Source organism: Mus pahari, chromosome 23 (assembly GCF_900095145.1).
Source record: "Mus pahari chromosome 23, PAHARI_EIJ_v1.1, whole genome shotgun sequence".
Lineage (NCBI taxonomy): Eukaryota > Metazoa > Chordata > Mammalia > Rodentia > Muridae > Mus > Mus pahari.
The window spans coordinates 2,890,590-2,909,992 of NC_034612.1; the positions used below are offsets into that span (position 1 = coordinate 2,890,590).

Sequence of the window (19,403 nt, forward strand, 5' to 3'; positions counted from 1 at the left end):
CTGCTTTCTTATAGAACCCAGGACCACCAGCCCAGGGATGGCTCCATCCATAGTAGACCCACCCTCCCACAACAATTGCTAATTAAGAAAATGCCCTACAGTTGTATCTTAAGGAGGCATCTTCTCTCTCTCTCTCTCTCTCTCTCTCTCTCTCTCTCTCTCTCTCAACTGAGGCTCCTCCCTTACAGATGACTCTAGCTTGTGTCAAATTGACATAAAACTAACCAGCACAGCATCCAGCAGAACCTTAGAGTAAAAGATCATAATACATGTTAGACTCAGCAAACAGCAACAGCCTCCTCCTCAGACTCCACAGAGCACAGCGACAGGCACAAGAGCTCAGTTGGCCGAAGAGCCATGTGGGACTCATGACATCAGATTCTTACTTGATCCAGACACCTCCCTTTTGCCTCCTGGAAACATCCACTGACTTCAGTCAGATGAGCAACCTGGAAACGAAAGCTCCAGCCACACAGGAGAGTACAATGCTCAAAGCGATACATTGTAAAACCCTCAGGTCAAGGATACACTGTAACACCCTCAGGTCAAGGATACACTGTAAGACCTACCCACAAGGCCAATCTAGGCTCTCTTGTTTTGGTGCTGCCACAAAACACTTGCCAAAGGCAACTGAAGGAAGGGGTGGTGAACCTGAGGCCAGGGTTCTCAGGGGTCCTGGATGTCAGTCACACAAGCTTGCCTGCACCCTGAGAGCCTAAGGAAGATTGTGGAAGGCATGAAGTGGAAGCTGGTGTTATCAGGTGAATATTCAGGAAGGTCTTGGTGCAACTTTGTTTAGGGGGAGGCTTCAGGAACTGTGGAGACTGGGAAGAGTGACAGGGCTGTGATGAGAGGTTGGTAGCACCTCAGGGATATGGTGGCACCTGGGGGTGGTCGTTCCTCTGATCCAGAAACTCCTACAGCCCAGTATGCAGTCGCTCTGAGCTCACACAGGCATGGAGCCAAGCCCGCCCTGTCTAGGGTTTTATCTGTTCCCCCTCTTTCCCAACTGACATTTTCCCCAGCTCAGACACCCTGGAAGCCTCTGAGAAATGGGATATTCAGAATTCCCCAGGGGGAGAAGGAACTACTGAGGGGCCACAGCTGTTCACACACACAGGCAAAACAGCCTGCCCACACCCCCAAACAGGCACACAGCCTCCCACACATAGGCACACACTGACATACACAGGCACTCAGCCTCTCTACCAAACACATACAGGCACACAATGACACCCCCCAATACACAGACTAATGCACAAAATATGGACATACACGGGCAAACACAAGCACACATGGACATTCACAGAGTCACACAGCCTTTTCCTCATCCACGGCATAGGGTATACAAATACACAAGCACACACACACACATGCATACAAGCACACACGTGTACAAGCATGTACACATGAGCACACATGGACATGTGAGCACACATGCACACACACAGGCACACAATCTTTCCCCCACCCACAGCATAGGATATACAAATACACAGACACACATGCATACAAGCACACATGTGTACAAACATGGACACATGAGCACACATGGACACATGAGCACACATGCACACACATAGGCCCATTTCCCCCACCCACAGCATAGGATATACAAGTATACAGGCACACACACACGTGCATACAAGCACACATGTGTACATACATGAACATATAAGCACACATGTGCACATGAGCACACATGCACACACACAGGCACACATAAAGACCCACCTACCCCCACCACGATCCTGTCTCCCAGAGGATCTGATTTCCTCCCAGGGCCATCTGTCGCTGACTCTGCTCTAAATCTTGCCCGTCCCCTTGCCAGATTGCATAATTAATTACTTCAAAGCACTAAGGCTTCCACTGCTCCAAGGGCTAGGAGCCAGCTGGCTAGTGGGGGACTGATTTGCTGTGATAGGGCCAGGCCCTACAGCTCCCACAGTGGGTCGACTTGGCCAAAGGCCCCCCCCCACCCCGCCCTTAGTTTCCACAGAAGTATCTGCTACTAGTTTGGTGAGGACCAAGTTCTTGCAGTGTCTCAGTGACTTGGGTGGCACTTAGGCTCAGTGAGGCCACATGCTGTCCATTACCATAAAAGGAAGTGAGCCCAGCCGGCTCAGCTGGGACACAGCACCATTTATCTTTGTCACTTAGCTGCTAAGTTCAGAAGTTGTTCTTTCCACTCCAGCAGGGGTGACCGGACTCCAAAATCTTTGGGGGGGGGGATGGAGGATACAATTAAAGTGGCCATGATGGAAGCATAGCTCAAGGGATGGTGCACAAGGCCCTGGCTGCAATTCCCAACACCTCGCAATAAAAACAAATAAGGAGGCTAGAGCGGCCAGATAAAGCCCAGGAGCCCGGGACCAGAATGAGTCTCACCTCTTCTGAGGTTGGATCTTGCAAACAGTAGAGTGTGATAGAATTCCTATTTCACCAACCCAACAATCCCCTTAATACAAAACGCCCTTAAACCGCAATGCACAGATAGAACGGTCAATTGCACGTGGCAGAGAACTTGAAGGAAGAGAATGTAGTCAGCTTCTATGTGTGAACTGCCCAAGGGCTGATCTTCAGGTGTAGCTTGGTGTAGGGATCCCCAATGGTTTTATCACAACCCTATATCATTTCCAATGTGCAGCTTGAAGTCACCTCCCTGTAAGAAACCCACATCCTAGCAGCAGCAGCAGCAGCAGCAGGAGGAGGAGGAGGAGGAGGGGAAGGGGAAGGGGAAGGGGAAGGGGAAGGGGAANAGAAGAAGAAGAAGAAGAAGAAGAAGAAGAAGAAGAAGAAGAAGAAGAAGAAGAAGAAGAAGAAGAAGAAGAAGAAGAAGAAGAAGAAGAAGAAGCTGCCAGTGGCAGTTCTGTCTCTGTCTTAATCCTGAACTTCTGGTGGGGGGGGGGGAAGCCCTGAGGGGTCCAAGCCTGGCACATCCAGGTTACCCCACACCTCAGCCAGTAAGTGGGCAAGCTGAAGGCTGTGCTAATTATACCAGTTGAGCACAGACATTCCACTCTGCATCCAGGGCACAGAGCATGCTTCCTGGAAATTTGAAAACCGGATATGAGTGAGAGGATCTGTGAGTAAGAGCATCTGCATCCTCGTGAATTGGGGGCTCTGACACTAACAACATCATTGGAAGTTCGTGTGTGTAGGGGAGCCTCTTGCAAACATCCAAGAGGTGGGCATTCAAAGACTAGAGCAAAGCTCTGGGCCTCTGGGGGCCAAGTGCCCTTGTTACAGATAGAGCAATGTTCCTTAAACCTAGAGAAAGAGAGAAACCACATTGTGATGCCATCATCTGAGACCCTGGATCAAGCTGCACCTGAAAGCCACACTGTCCTTGCCAGGCAGACACCAGCCCAGCTCTTAACCTTGGCATTTCCAGGGCAGCATCCTGGTCCTAGGAGCTCTTTTCTGAGTGGCTCTTGTCTTCCCTCTTCCTTTCCTTGATGGTCTCTGCTCCCTGGGTGCCTGTCTGCTCTCTCAGTGTCCAGAGTTGGATATTAAGTCACAGTCACCTACACATGAGTTTTCTCTCAAGCACCCCAGCTGTTTTCTCTCACACAGTGGCTGCGAGGAACTGCAGCTATTAGACAGCGGACCCTAACTATCAGCACCAAACTGACCCATTCATCCCCTTGCTACAGGGCAGAGAGGGCTTCCCCTCCCATCATGCTTTGAGGTGTAGTGGTCTCAATCACGGTCAGGGCCCTTCCCTCGGGGATAGGCAGAGAGAGAAGAAGACAAGTTGCCACAAGAAACGAGTTCCAGCCCCACACAGTCCCTACACAAGCCATGCTCCTGTCCCAACTCATCCCTACAATAACCCCCCTGTTTGAAGCTGGCCTGTGCATGGCTCCTTTTTCCTCTGAGAAAAAGGAGGTGTATCCAAAATAGGCCAGAGCCTGGGCCTGTGGCCAAGTGTGGGTGAAAGTGGGTCAGGCCAGGGAGAGGGCAGGCAGGACGCCTCAGGGATGGGCAGGCAGGCAGCTCCAACTGACGACACTTCCTTTGTGCTGGGCCCCGGGCTGCACATTCAATATGGCGAACTCACTGAGCCTTCCCTTGTGCTGCTGTGGAATGGGAGCCTTGGGATCTACAGATTACAGAGGAGGAAACTGAAGGTGGGAGAGTTGGTATATGGGCTCCGGATCCAAAGTCTGAGCTTCGGGGCAACAGAGCAGATTTCCAGGCTACACTGTGACAAAGGATAGCTCTGCCACCTGGCATCTTGATGCCAGCCAGACTGACCCAAGCCTGGGGGGCCTGAAACACGCACCCTTGGCTTCCTTTGCTGGCGTTTTTTAAGTGAGGTTAAGAAATGAGAACAGCCAGAGATCATGGCTTGAAACCATTTGCCCAAACCCTAAAGGGTCTCTGCTTGCGCCAAGACTATGGCTCCTGCTCCCTGACAGAGAGACAAGGTGTGTGTGAGGGGGGTGGTCATACTCTGACATCAACCTGTGAGTCTCTGGGGGAACATTCAGATCCAAATGAGAGCAGCTAACAGGCATCACACCAAGACCCTCAGCAGAGAGATCTGCTGTGGCCCCTGAATGCCACGCCATTTCTGACTCTGTAGACCCGGCCACAAGCCTGAGTCTCAGCAGCCTGAGTCCCAGACCCCACTGCGAGTCTCCAGAACCTACTGCTCCTTTTGCTGCTTTAGCTGCTGTCCTTGTTGCTGCACAGGACACTGACAAACTTCAGAAAAGGACGAATGCTGGTCTTCTTGGACTGCTTCTCCGTTTTCTTCAGTCCAGGCCCCCTATCCATTCAAGTCCCACCCACATTCAGATTAAATCTAAACCTCTCTGGAAATACCTTCATAGACACCGTGCCCAGAGCTGTGCCTTCTGGGTAATTCTATCCAGCCCTGTCGATGAGGAAGACGCCCATTGGTGTGCACTGAGGATAAGTATCTCAGGAGCCCCGGCAGAGCACTGGCACCCTACAACAGCAGCTCCTTCTAACCCGCCCTACCCATCTGTGCTCAGATTCTTCACCCCCACCCCTCAGCTCCATGGAGGGACCCCAGCGACAAGCTGAGCCTGCCTCAGTGCTGGCTTGGTCCCCATGCAGCTGTCCCTGTCTGCTGATCCTTTTCTTTCCTTTTGAGATCTGCCCACATTGGGCTTCTGAGGAGCAGGTGTCTCCTAACAACTGCAGTTTACCACGAGTATTTTTGGTCCCCCAATCTTGGGAAATTGCAGGGACACTGTTGGCAGCCTGAGGAGAAGACAGAACAGTCCCCCCAACCCCCAAACCCTTGCCAGCACGTGTTCCAAATAGCGAGGAAGGAACAGGACTTCTTGTCTGCTGCTGCACGTGAAATGCCTGCAAATCCCAGCTAAGAAACAGTCCATGGAAGTCCAGGAGTGGCTCAGGCCTGGGGTTCTGACCTGCCGTCTCTCCTGAAGGCCATCAGGGGCTCCCCACCTTCAGAGTGGTTCATACACAGTTGTAGCAGGAGGCTTCAGGTCCTCACTGTGTGGCCTCTCCACAGGTGCTTGAATGTTGTCTCAGTGTGGCAGCCATTCCTCCACAGGGAGAGAGTAAGGAAGAAGCCACAATGTATCTCATATCTGATACAGTTTGGATACAAAGATTCTAAGACTCATGTGTTGAAGGCCTGGGCTCCAGATGATGGTGCCTTAGGAGGCAGAGTATAGTGAGGGGAAGTTAGGTCATTGGCTATATGAAGTGGGGGATATAAGGATGTGTGAATGCATGCGTGCGTGCGTGTGCGTGTGCGTGTGCGCGCACACACACACACACACACACACACACTTCCTGGCTCCCAGCATCCATGTAATTTGCACCACAGGCCCACAGTGAAAAGCTTAAGCAGCTTAGGTGGAAGCATACAAAACCTGGAGCCAAAACCAAACCTTTCTTCTCTATAACCTCTTTGCCTCCAGTGTTTTCTTACAGTGGCAGAAAGTTGTTTATGAAATGTCCTATCCCTGCAAGCCCCTGATGTTTCCTGCCATGCTCTCTGCATGTTCTGACAAGAGTCAGCAAGTTCAGGTTACAGCCAAGGACACACCTCATCTCTTCTAGGAAGGAACATCAGAGCATGTGGGCAGTCTCTAAAACAGAGCAGACGCTATGGTGGAATGTGGCTCAGCTCTAAGACTTTCACTTCTGGGATTGTCTCCATTCTACACAGCACAGGGGATGGAGGCATCTACCCTTCTACACTAAATGTGGTCCTGTGGCCTTCTTAGGCCAAGAAGAGGCAGAAATGACCATTTGCCAGTCCTGAGCCTAATCCAAAAGAGAGTTGGGATATTTCTGCTCATCTACCACCATCAGCAGGGGAAATATATGCACAGGATAGCCCATTTGCTCTATGAGAAGGTCCAAGACATGGAGTAGAAAATAGATACCCAGCAGAGGCCAGCCTGGCCCTGCCCACTCCCAGGAGACACAGGAACACAGGCATGGATTATCCTGTGGTACTGGAGTATAGATAATAACAGCGTTGCTGTAGTTTCTCTTCTGGGACCCAATATACGGTCTCAGCAAACAACCCAGCCTAAATTAATGTCCGCCACACTCCACAGCTGTGTACTCCTGGAAAATTGCTACATGTCCGTGGGCCTCTGTGGCCTCATCTGTAAACTTGTAACAACCATGTCAGTTCCCTTAATGGGTGTTACATAGTGTTTAAACCCACACCTAGAGCGGGCTGAGTGAACCTATACATGCCTGTAAGTCCTGCACTTGGGAAACTGAAGCAGGAGGATTGTGGCCTGGCAATATAATAAGACTTGTCTAAGTGGTGGTGGTGGCAGTGGTGGTGGTGGTGGGGTGATAGAGGGTGGGGGATGGGAAGAAGGAAATAAGAGATAGAGAGAGAAAGAAGGAGAAAGGGGAAGGATTTCAATCTCTGGCTCACAATGCCGCTGTAGCTCCCTAGTTTGTGTCCTGGCAGGCCCTGAAGAGCTCCACATTCCATATTCGCTGACAGCTCACCTGTCTTGACCTGAACCCAGAGCCCCACTGGAACACAGCCTGTGAGTATCCCTCCCCTGCAGGCCCTGTCTCTGTTCCTGGTGTCTCTGCTCCAGTCTTCTATCTCCCTGGGCTACACAGTAGCTGCTGGCATAACTCTCCACGAGCCACAGTGGGCTCAGGGTTGGTTCTCCAGTCATGGCTGGGTGACTTTAGAAAGTAACTAGACGTCTCTGTGTGCTTTTTCCTTAGTTGTAAGAGGGGATCCAAACGGCTCAGTGTATCAAATGATCCTATTAACATGCCACCACCATAGCCACCACCGCCACCACCACGACCCAACAGTGCCAGGTAAACGTGTAAAACACTGCCTTCAGCAGATGTCATGCCACTGCCAGGATTGTCCCTTCAGGTCTCAGGCTGGTTCTAGGATCCTGGAGAAGATAAAAGGAGGCTACCAGGCCCTTTGGACACAATGTTGCTGGCCAGGCTCATGGACAGATAGAGTGTTTCCATAGAATTTCACTACATACACACACACACACACACACACACACACACACTGCACAGTCATCTCAGAGGACTGACAGTGCGACCCTAGCTGGATGCTGTGGTCCTTCTTATCCCTGATCCAGGGAACAACTTCAGGGTAAAACTGTCCAAAATGTTTGTATCCACTATCTTTCTGCTGCCATGGTAAGACGCCATGACCATGGCACTTAGAGACAAAAAGTTTCTATGGGCTTATGATTGCAGAGGGACGAGACTGTCCCAGCAGGGAAACATGGCAGCCAACTGCCAGCCAAGGGCTCACATGCTTAACTGCAACCAGAAAACAATGAGAGGCAACAAGAAGTAGAGCAAGGTGTTTAAAACTCTCAAAGCCCATCCACAGTGACATACTTCCCTCCAAAGCCCAACCCTCCCAGTGACGTATTTCAGTCCAAAGCCCACCCCCATGATGTACTTCCTCCAAATCCCACACCTCCCCCAGGAACATACTTACTCCAAAACCCACCCCCTCCCAGTGACGTATGCCCCCACCAAAGCCCACCTCCCAATGAAGTACTTCCTCCAAAGCCCAGCCCCCAGTGATTTACTTCCTCCAAAGCCTAAGTCCCCTTCCCCGGTGATGTACTTCCCTATCAAGGCCAGGCCACCCAAAGCTCAAGGAACAGTGCTAACTGGGAACCAGGTCTTCAAATGGCCAGGATTGGGGGTGTGGGGTGGGGCGCATTTCATTCAAGTCACCGCAGTGTTCAGTGCGGATGTGACACTTTGCAGGTGGTTTTTATCTAACTGTATCTAGTTGATTCAGAGGATGTGGAGTCTCACCCAGATACAGGATGTCCCATATGCTCTGATGATATCTGTGTTCCACTGGAGCTGAGAGACTGGGCTTCTCCCTCAGGAGACCTCCTGCCTCCATGTCATCATCTATGCTTAACTGTTTCACAACAACACATTTCTTAAATACAGACTCGAGATCGTAGGGATGATCTTCCATTGCTCGGCCATCTACAGGTCCATCAACAGGGGCCACAGAGCCACCAGGCCGAGGCTCAGAGGCTCCTGGGCTGAAGTGTACATAGTTCAAAGACTATCTAACCCCTATTCAGATGCTCTCCTCCCCAGGTGGTCCCCATTCCAGGTGGTCCCCACCCCCAGATACTCCCTATTCCTAGGTGCTCCCACCATAGGTGCTCCCTACCACCCAAAAGTGCTCCCTATTCTAAAGTTCCCTACTTGGAGTACTCCCCACTGTAAAGTTCCCTACTTGGAGTGCTCCCCACTGGAAAGTTCCCTACTTGGAGTGCTCCCACTGAGATGCCCTCATCTAAAGTGCTCCCTACCTTAGGTGCTCCCCAACCCTAGGTGCTCCCTGGACCCTGGGATATTGAGGTATCTGCTTGCTTTGTCATCCCCAGAATCCGTACCCCCAAGGACACTGTCCCCTTTTGTGTATTTTGAAATGCACTTCTCTACTCCGGGCACAGTCTGTGGCAGTAAACAACACTGGGGTGGGAATCCCTCAAAAGAATTGCAAACCACAGACTCAGGTGTTCTGACTCCCTCCGTGGGTCAGGTGATGGGGTCCAGGAGGTTGCTTCCTCTCCCTCCTTTCCCATCCTTTATTCCAAGCTTGTTTTGATCCTGTGGTTGCTAAGATACCAGCACTTGGTGGCAGTTTCTGAGAGGCCATGTGGTCCAGTTTGTATGCGGTCCACTCCCTGCAAAAACACAGTAGGGGACCAAGCTTGGGGTTCAAGCCAGGGCACAGTGGGGACTACGGAATGAGACTGGCAGGTCCCTGAGTGCTGTGACCCTGAGCCCACCAGCGAGTCCACCCAGTCAGCACTCTGAGAGTTCACAAGTCTCCCAGCTCCTCTGGACCTGTCTCCTTCTTTCAAGGCGTCCACAACACACGTCCAAGGAGTGCAAGCTCAAGGCCAGTCGGGACAACTTTCTGGAGTGAGATTTTGGAAATGTTGAAAGGTGTAGAGGAGAAGTAGAAAGAAGACTAGAGATGTAAGTCAGTGGCCGAGCATTTGCCTGGCATCTGCAAGGCACTAGATTCTATCCCCAGCACTGCCAAGATAGCAAACAAACAAACAAATAAAAAAGAAAACTGTGTGGATTGAAACATCATATAGTTTCCCATACATAACATCTGAGCCTGGTTTTTTGTGACAGTTACACACACACACACACACACACACACACACACATTTCTCTGAACGAGCAAAACTGGTTACAACAGAACACAGTATCTGTGGGAACTCTGTAAACAAAATATCTCAAGCAGAAAGCAGAAGAATACTTTCTGAGTCATCAACACATGTGAAAGACAGGACCCTCGCAGAGGAAGCTCTCTCGCCTCCCACACAAGCCCTCAGAGGTCTCACCCTGCACCCTAGTGTCCCAGACACAGGGTGAAGTCTGTTCATATTTCTCACACAGTGGAGGCCATCCTCGACATCCCATATCAGCCACATACACTGTCCTCAAGGCTGTGGCACCAGGGGACACCTCACTCTGAATTTGCCCAGAGCTCACCAGTGCATTACCTGGAAAAGGTAGATGTCTCTGTCGCCCTGGCACCTTCCTGGAGCCGTGTGTGTGTGTGTGTGTGTGTGTGTGTGTGTGTGTGTGTGTGTGTGTTGCTTTTCTTCTCTGTTGCTTTCTAACAACTTCCTGTATAAATCAAGGCTGAACTCCAGTTCTTTTCATTAAAAACAGCCGATGCTGTGGAAACAGTTGAGAGGCCAAATGGGCTGTCAGCTCTACCACGCAGATGTTCCCTGGCTGACAAAGGTGCCTGCTCTTGCTCCACAGCCCAGTCCCCACAGTACCCTGTCCATGGCCAAAAGTCTGTGGAGAGAGTCAAAATGAGCCCATGAACACAAGGAAGGAAGTTAGGGGTTAGGTGCAGGTACGGAAGAACATGTGTGTGTGTGAGCAGCTACGTGTGGATGTGGTGTGTGTGTGTGTGTGTGTGTGTGTATACAACCACATATGGATGTTGTATGCACATGAATAGCCATATGTGGATGAATGTACACATGAGCAGCTACATGTGGATGGTGTGTGTGTATGCGAGTGTGTATGTGTGTGTGAACAGCCACATATAGATGGTGTGTGCATGTTAGCAACCATGTGTGGATGGTGTGTGTGTGTGTGTGTGTGTGTGTGTGTACTTACAGCCACATATGGATAGTATGTGCACATGAATAGCCATATGTGGATGGATGTACATGTGAGCAGCTACATGTGGATGGTATATGTGTGTGTGTGTGTGTGTGCAGCCACGTGTGAATGGGTATGTGTGTGTGTGGATATGTGTGAAGAGCCACGTGTGGATGGGTGTGTGTACGTGAACAACCATATGTGCATGGGAGTGTGTGTGTGTGTGTGTGTGTGTGTGTGTGTGAGCAGCCATGTGTGGATGGGTGTGTGTGTGAACAGCCACGTGTGGATGGTGTGTGTGTGAACAGCCACGTGTGGATGGTGTGTGAAAGAACACTACAGAGTTCCTTCCCTTTTTCTTTTTATTATCTCCTTTTGTTTACTCTTTTGGGACTAAACAAACTGGGAACTGGGTCTGGTATCTGCCTTCACAGAAACTTCACTTCAGAAAGGAGAAAGACATGGTCCAAGGAATTAGCCAGAAAGCTACAAAACCACTTGTGTAGGTTTAGAAAGATGGCCCAGTGGTTAAGGGCACCAGCTGCTCCTGTAGAGGACCTGGCATCTGTTCCCAGTACCCACATGGTAGCTTACAACTATAACTCCAGGTCTGGGAGTTGGGGTGGGGAGGGGGGACTGATGTTCTCTTCTGGCCTCTGGAGGCACCAGGCATGCAAAAGGCTCACAAGCATACATGAATCAGAAGAACAATAATACACATAAAATAATGAAATAATGAGACAGCGTTTTTTTTAAAAACCTGAGACCATTGTGCCAGGCCACCCGACATCTCTACAAGAAGCCTCCAAAAGCTCTGATCCCCACTCTCCATCCCCTCCACCCAGTGTCCAGCCAGAGAGGGTGAGATGCAACACGGGGCAGAGGCTGCAAAGAACCCACCGGCAGCTGGGGAAATGAGCAATCTTCCATCTCTCGCTCTGTGGCTCCTGTGTCAGGTGTGAGGCATCCACCGTTGTGTGGAAGCAAATAAGTCAGGTGCTGATGGCTTCTCCAGTGCCTGATGGGAGCCTGTGGGAGTGGCAAAGACCGCTGCTAAGTGGAACTGACTTCAAGTAAAAGCCATCGGCTCCTGGTGGATCTGTCTTTCACACGGTGAGCACATGTGCAAGTGGGATGGTGGGAAGGGAGAGAAACCGAGAGGAGACACAGCAGTGTCCTAGTACCCCATCCAGCCAAGGTGGGGAGTGAGTTCCCCAGGGTACAAGTGAAGGCACACCCCACTGTGAGCCCCCAATGGTTCCTTCCTACGAAGAACATCTGCACTTGAAATCTGGGTGTTCCCCCACCCAAGAGGTAAGGAGGGGACGCCTTCACACTTTTGCTCAACTATGAGCTGTCACACACCTGCTCTGTCTCAGGGACTGTGTGACACACTGTGGACCCTGGGGTGAGCTAACCTGGGTTCTGTCCAGGTGAAGCTCAAAGTCCAAGAGGGAAGCCTGCTGTGGGCCAACACAGTTGTGGGGGGAGGGGAGGGGCTGATGAGCTGATGGTGGGGGTCTGGTGAGGGCAGATGAAGCAGGGTCGATGTGGGCGGATAGAAAGCACACAGCTGATAGGAGCTGGAGGAAGGAAAGACAGAGGGGCTGGAAAGATGGTTAAGCAAGGGACGCTGGAACATGTGACTTCCGAGAGAAACATTTTTGAAGGAGGTTAACATACCACTAGCCCACCCAGGAGCTAAGAATGTCACCAAATGTCAACCCAGGAGCTAAGATGTCACCAAATGTCTCCTGAGGCCTGCAGCAGAGCTATCGCTGGTCCGTGTTCTGAAGGAGAACTGGAGGAAAGAAGCTGTCTGTGTGCTGGCTGGTTTTGTGTCCACTTGAGACAAGCTAGAGTCATCAGAGAGGAGGGGGCATCAGTTGAGAAACTGCCTCCATGAGATCAGATGATAGGCAAACATGTGGGATAGTTTCTTAATTAGCAATCGATGGGGGAAGGCCCAACCCATTGTGGGAGGAGCCATCCCTGGGCTGGTGATTCTGGGTTCTATAAGAAAGCAGGCTGAGCAAACCAGGGGAGCAAGCCAGTCAGCAGCGCCCCTGCATGGCCTCTGCGTCAGCTCCTGCCTCCAGGTTCCTGCCCTGCTTGAGTTCTTGTTCTGGCTTCCTTCAGTGATGAACAGCGATGTGGAAGTACAAGCCAAATAAACCCTTTCCTCCCCGACTTGCTTTGGTCACGGTGTTTACCATAGCAATAGAAATTCTACCAAAGCTAGGTGGCTGATCAGAAATGTAGCAACGTGGGCAGGTTAAAATGTTGCCAAGCCCAAGGCCAAATTATCTTGGGGTATCTTTGACCCTTTGAGATATATTGACTTTCTCAGTGCCTGATCCAGCAGCTTTTGCAGCCACTAGGTACTTCCTCTGTCATGTATGAACACGCCCCTAGTATCCACCAGCCAACAGGCTGAGAAAGCTACTGGACATCACCTGAGTTGTAGCTTTGATGTCCCTGCATTGCTGTAACCCTTTTACCTGATGCCACCTCCAGTGTTTTGAAAGCACCCTGATTTGTGACTTTCTTTTGTTCTGTGACTACAAAATCTCATGGAACGCTTGCCATGTGGTGTTTAGGATGACCCCAGTGTGTTCCCAGCCACACAACAAATCCTTTTACACCATGTTTTTATATTTTAAATGCTTGGGGGTAGGGAGGGCCTAAGGAAGATCCAGAGTTTTTGTTTTGTTTTGTTGCTTTGTATAAGTGACAATGAAATTCAATTTTTTTTTGGGGGGGGGGTGTTTCCTGACAGGGTTTCTCAGTGTAGCCCTGGCTGTCCTAAAACTCACTCTGTAGACCAGGCTGGCCTCGAACTCAGAAATCCGCCATTTAAGATTCCTAAAGTTTCATAGAACTTGTCCTGCACTGTGGTTTACACATGAGCAGGGTCCTTCCTGCGGAAGGCACCAGAAAGGCTCGTGGGCGCCAACGTGAGCCGGTCAGCGCAGAGACCCAAAAGAAACTGAGCGACCCCGAGCGACCTGGCCGCGACGAGGCCAAGAATTAAAACAGTTTTATTTTGTCTCTGTGGCGGCTTGTATTCTTTTGTTCCAGGGATTAGAAGCATGAGGGGAAACGCTGATCATTCCCTGCAGTCACCTTGTATTTCCAGAGTCCGTGCGTGTCCGCAAGAGCTCCTGCGTTGGACCCTGAGGGCTCAGCCTCCCAGCAGATCAGCTGCCAGGAGGCGCGAGGCTCCGCCAACCTCGGCGACTGACGGGGTTCTGAGAATGGTGCTTGGCTGACACCTCGTGGACGGTGTGGGAATTGGCTCCCTGAAGGCTGGGAAGAGGGGCAGACAGGTTCTTGGAGACCAGAGAGGTTTGTGACCTTCCAGGAAAAGTGGGGGGATGAAAGAAGGTGGTGGGGTGAACAGAGAACACCCTACAGTGACAAAGGGGGCCAGGGACTAAGACCAGCCACCAAGTCCTTGATTCCAGGCCCAAGAGAACCTATGTCCTGTTGGATTTCACACACCAAGTCCCTGCCCCGCCCCATGGAAGCCACAGAAACCTGGGCATCTCCACCTGACCTGGAACCCCTAGGGAGAATGAGGAGCCACTCACAAAGATGTCACTCAGCTGCACCTTCCTCCTGGGACACTGGCTCCTGGAAGCCATCGCCACGAAGTGAGGATGCCAACACCCCAAGGATCACCTCAACTTCATCTGGAAAATTCCACACCTCCACACCTTTTTTAAAACTTCAACACTTAGGATGCCCTCATCTGGCCTAGGGGTGGCTCTTTTGCCACCACCGTGTGAGTTGGGGCAGGGGGCACTGGGACAGAGAACTAGGTGGGTGTTGTTCCTCTTGACTAGGCGAAGAGTTGTCAGATCTGCTCCTCCCACAGGCTGGAGGGAGCCCGCTCCACCAGTCTGCTGCCTCCAGGGTTCTTAGGCCTTACTCCAGTAATAAAAGCAATACACCCTTCTTAGTGTGGTGTGTCGGGGCTCCCTAGAGGGACAGACCAATAAAGAAATGATGTGGTAAAGTGCATAATAAGAAAGATATTTATTTCATTGGCTCAGCCAGGCTTGGTCATCCAACAACGGCTCCTCCCACAGTGGCTATCCAGAGAACCCAGGGGCCTTTCAGTCAATGAAGCTAGGTGCAAGAAAGTCCCAGGAGGTTTCTGTAGAGGGGCTGGTGTCGAGTCCATACCGCAGGTGGGCCCACCCGCCTCCCATCAATACACCTCTTTATATCCAAGCCTCCCATTGGAAGGTACTGCTTCTAGAGGGCGGTCATCACCCTCGGTTACTCTTCCTGGCCATCCCCTGGAAGATTCACACAGAGCGTGTCCCACAAGTGATTCCAGTCCTGCCAAGTTGACAGCGAGACCAGCAATCACACATAACTCTCCATGGATGTGTGTGTTTGTCTGTTTCTCCTTCTCAGGACACCTCATGTGGGATTAGGTGCCCCAACTCTAGGATCATTTCATTATATCTGTTCCAACCAGCATCCATGCCTCCCCTGCTGAGCTCCTGGGGGCAGGTTTGCAAGTCATGAGTGAGGCAACTCGATCAATAATAATCACCTGGGCTTAACTCCCCATCTTGTTTAGTCCCAGGAAGAAAGTAGACCCTTGATAGTGGTGGTTGAAGAATAAGCAAGAAACAGAAGCCATTAACATTGCATTGTATTGTATTGTATTGTAACATTGTACTGTATTGTATTGTAACATTGTACTGTATTACATTGTAACATTGTATTGTAACATTGTACTGTATTGTAACATTGTACTGCATTGTATTGTAACATTGTATTGTATTGCACTGTATTGTAACATTTTATCACTCCACTTATAGGTCAAGTGGGCCTCCCACAGCTCAGCTGCTGTAAGTAATAGCCCCCCCCAACACACACAAGCACACACATTGTGGACACTCCTCCCCCCATACACACACTGTGTGGTGGTGACGAGAAGTGATTCCGGGCTCTGGATCCAGAGAGATGCTCAGTGGCTAAAAGATACTTTTGCAGAGGACCTGGGCTTGATTCTCAGCATCCACACTGTGGTCCCTAACCACCTGTAATCCCAGTTTGGGGGGAATCCAGTGCCCTGATGGATCTAGTACCAAGTATGGCCAAGGTGCATATGTGTACATGCAGATAAAACACTCATATGCATAACATGAAATAATAAATCTAAAAACATTTTAATATTATAAAAAAGAAGCAAGATCTAGAGCAGGGGGCTAAAGTCATTGGGACTGCATCTTTGAAAGTCATGAATCTAGTCTTGTAGGGGTGGGGGTGAGGGACATCCTTGCCAGAGTCAGCTCAGCCCCTTGAGCACACAGTTGGTTCCCTTCATTGCACTACCCTTTCACCCTTCTGAAAGGGACTTCTTTGTCCAGAGGTGGCTACCAGCCTGTGGAACCAACCTCTTGCTTTGCAAGTAGCCAGCCTCTGGTATTTTGTTACAGTAGCAGGGCACAGACTGATATATACCCCCTCAGTTTCCCATTTTCCCATGTTGGGGGCAGGGAGGGGGGCTTCTAAAGAACCTTTAGATGAACAAGAGTGTCCAAGCTTTCTTGCAGACTAAAGCCTTGGAGGATGTTACCTCCGCCTACAAAGTAGAGGTTAGATGACAACAGGGTCAGAAGACATAAGTGACAGGGGCAGAGCAGACAGCCCATGAACAGACCCCGTGTGGGATTCTTCAGTTTCCTGCAGGCCAGTGGCTGCCAAGAGTGAAAATAAAATAAAATAAAATAAAATAAAATAAAATAATAAACTGGGTCTTACCGCATTCAACACAGAAATCACCTTCAGAAAAAGCAAGAACATCGAGCCAAGAGCAAAGCTCTGAAACACTCAGAGGTGTTGGAGACTGGATCTGTGTCTTAGGATTAGAGAGACACTCTTAAGAGCTGTGCAAACCACAGGGGCACCAGTGGGGGGGGGGGCAGAGCTTGAGGCTCGAGTACGTTAAATTTTTAAATGATATTCAGAGCTATCAAAAGGGAGGTGAGGAGAATGAGACCCCAGCATCCACCATATACCATGAGCCACAGAAGGGAAGAATCTGGGCACCACCCACACATGTCTGATGTTTCTGTCCCTGCTCACCCCTCATTAGAACAGCATGGTTCTGAGAGGTCCCCTTGAATGAGCAGCTTCCTCTTCCTGGGTTGTGATCTCCTAGCCTAGTCACATGAGAGACCAAACCAACCCCAGGACAGAGCAGGGAGCAGTAACCCTGGGCACATGCGTACCGAGAAGTGGTGGACACCGCAGGGCCTTGGATCCTCTGGTAGATACAGAACAACCCAAAAAACAGCTGCCTCATCTGTGGTGATGACAGAGCCAGGGTGTCAAGAGGCACCTGTCACTTACCCCGAGTTGTTCTGCAGCATGTTGTATGGGACAAGATCAGCCACACTGGCTACTTACAAGGTAAATCAAATAGACAATGGCTCAGGGAGCCATTACTGGTGTGCTCTCAGACACACAGCTATGAAATGGCAGAGATGTAAGATTCAATGGCGTCTTCTTACAGACCTCAGCCCAGATGCTTGCTAACTGCCCATCTCCTTCTCCCCCTTCCCTCCCTCTTCCTCTCCCTCTCCCCCCTCCCCTCCCTCTCCTCACCCCTACCCTCTCCTCTTTCTCTCCCTCTCCCTTCCCCATCCCTATCCTCTCCTTCTCCCTCTCCATCTCCCTCTCCCTTTCCCCACACCCTCCCCCTCCTCAACTCCTCCCCTCCCACTCCCTCTCCCTCTCCCTCTCCTCCTCCCCTTCCCCTCCTCTCTTCCTTTCTCCCTTCCCTCCCCTTGCCTCCTCCTCTCTCCTCCCCACATGCACACACATGACTCACACGCGCGCGCGCGCGCACACACACACACACACACACACACACACACACGTGCACATATCACATGCATACATATGTGCCACAGGTACACCATGGATAAAAGACATACAGCAAACAAGTTGCAAGCCACACTTTATTCTTCACTCTGGGTGTCAAGAAGCCCCAGGGTGGCGGGCCTAGACCCTGGGGAGGGGAGGGTCAGGGCTCTAGCTGGAGGGGTGGAAGGCACCTCGCTGGTGCCACTGCATGTCACGGATGCGACGCACAGACTGCACCTGGGGGTGAGGGGCCCCGAAGTCGCTGTTGTCCTTGTAATCCCCCTTCTCCAGCAGGTACTGCAGACCACGGTAGCCAGGGTACTGGTACCCCACCCACCTGCAGGCAGAGGTTCGGGGAGACATGGTGAGGTCAAAGAAGCCAGTTGGGGATTCCTGACATCAGAAGAGGTAGGTGAGACCAGGACGCCCCCCGCTTGCTTCCTTCCCCTGATGGGGAGCTCACTACCTCCCCCGAATACTGGATATTCTGAAAAAGCTTAAAATAACATGGGCTTCTATACCACCTCAGGACATCCTGTCTTAACCCCATGCCTAGCAACAAGGCTCAAGGAGAGGGGGAGATAGAGGGGACCCTCTACCACCCACCCACATTCAGAGCCTTGACCAGGCAGGGTGTCAGTAACCCTCGACCTCTTGATGAAAATGACAACTGTCTCCAGCCCAGGCAGAGGGTCCTGCCCGACCGACTCTGGACACTTCCATCCCTGCCCTGTAGTCCTGTGCTCTGTCATAGCCACATGGCCTCATTCCACCATAGAGAACATGACTGCCCCCAAAGGCTTCCTCTCACCACAGCTCTTTCTTTGAGTGATTTTGGGCCCTCTCCACCCTGAAATTCCAACTCTGCCTTCGGATCTCAGCTCAAGAGTGTGAGGGAAGCCCCTTAGGTTTGTGTGGAGCCTTAAATGCTTGATTGACAGCTGTCCCTTTGGAGGACCAACTACACAAGGCAGGAGCTAGGCCCCCATCTCCTTTCAAATATGGAGCACCTACACAGTGTGAGACACTGGGCAGCGATGGGCAAATTAAAGCAGCCAAGGACAATGCCTGGCTGTACAGAGAGGTTTATACCAATGGGACCTGATAAACCCTAGGATGCTAGGGCACATGTTCAAGGCAGCTCTGCTGGGGCCCAACACCATAATTGGAAGCATCCCCCAATACCCGTGGTGCAAACAGCCAGTAGGGCTGATTCATAAGCTGCCACTGGTTAGGGAATCCTATTCCAAAAAGATTGATCATTGTCCCCCATTCCCTCCCACAGGCTCCTGGGACCTCAGAGGTGGTGGTAACCAGAAGGCAGGACATAGAAGCACTAAGAGTGATGTACGGAAGAAAGGTGGGCATCGGGCTGGGGACCCTGAGAGCATAGGTTGTACGAAGCAGAGCCCACACACAGAGGCCTGTCGCTCTTTCTCTCTGAATGCATGGGAATGTGTGATGACCCAGGAATGACCAGACCCCACCACCCACCCACCCACCCACCCATCCCCATCCTGCTCCCAGTTTCAGGGTGCCCTGCTCTTCCTTAATAAACTGCCTTTCTATGATCAAACTGCCTTTCACCCCTCAGGAGTGTGTATATTGTCTCTCTGTGTCTGTGAGCATGACCTGAGGTATATATAACCAACCTTGACAGACTGCTCTCTGTGTGTGGTGTGTGTGTGTGTGTGTGTGTATGTGTGTGTGTGTGTGTGTGTGTGTGTGTGTGTGTGTGTTGGTATGTGTGTGTGTGTATTGAGCATACAGGGATAGGGACAAACCTATACGCTTTCAGAAGCCATAGAGAAGGACATCAGCTATCCCACTCTCTCACTGTTCTCTTCATTCCC

General features: G+C 51.0%; 1 protein-coding gene across 2 annotated transcripts in view; it reads right to left on the reverse strand.

Moving 5' to 3' along the window:
• Window positions 1-17,627: 17,627 nt before the first annotated feature.
• The window catches only part of Crybb2 (crystallin beta B2), a 21,617-nt gene continuing 19,841 nt past the window's right edge, over window positions 17,628-19,403 (reverse strand). Inside the window, exon 7 of one of the 2 annotated variants that reach the window (XM_021186601.1) lies at window positions 17,628-17,887. In XM_021186601.1, the coding sequence (XP_021042260.1) occupies window positions 17,719-17,887 (169 nt within the window). In that variant the 3' untranslated portion in view covers window positions 17,628-17,718. The remainder of the gene's footprint in view (window positions 17,888-19,403) is intronic. The other variant, XM_021186602.2, reaches the window with a different exon arrangement.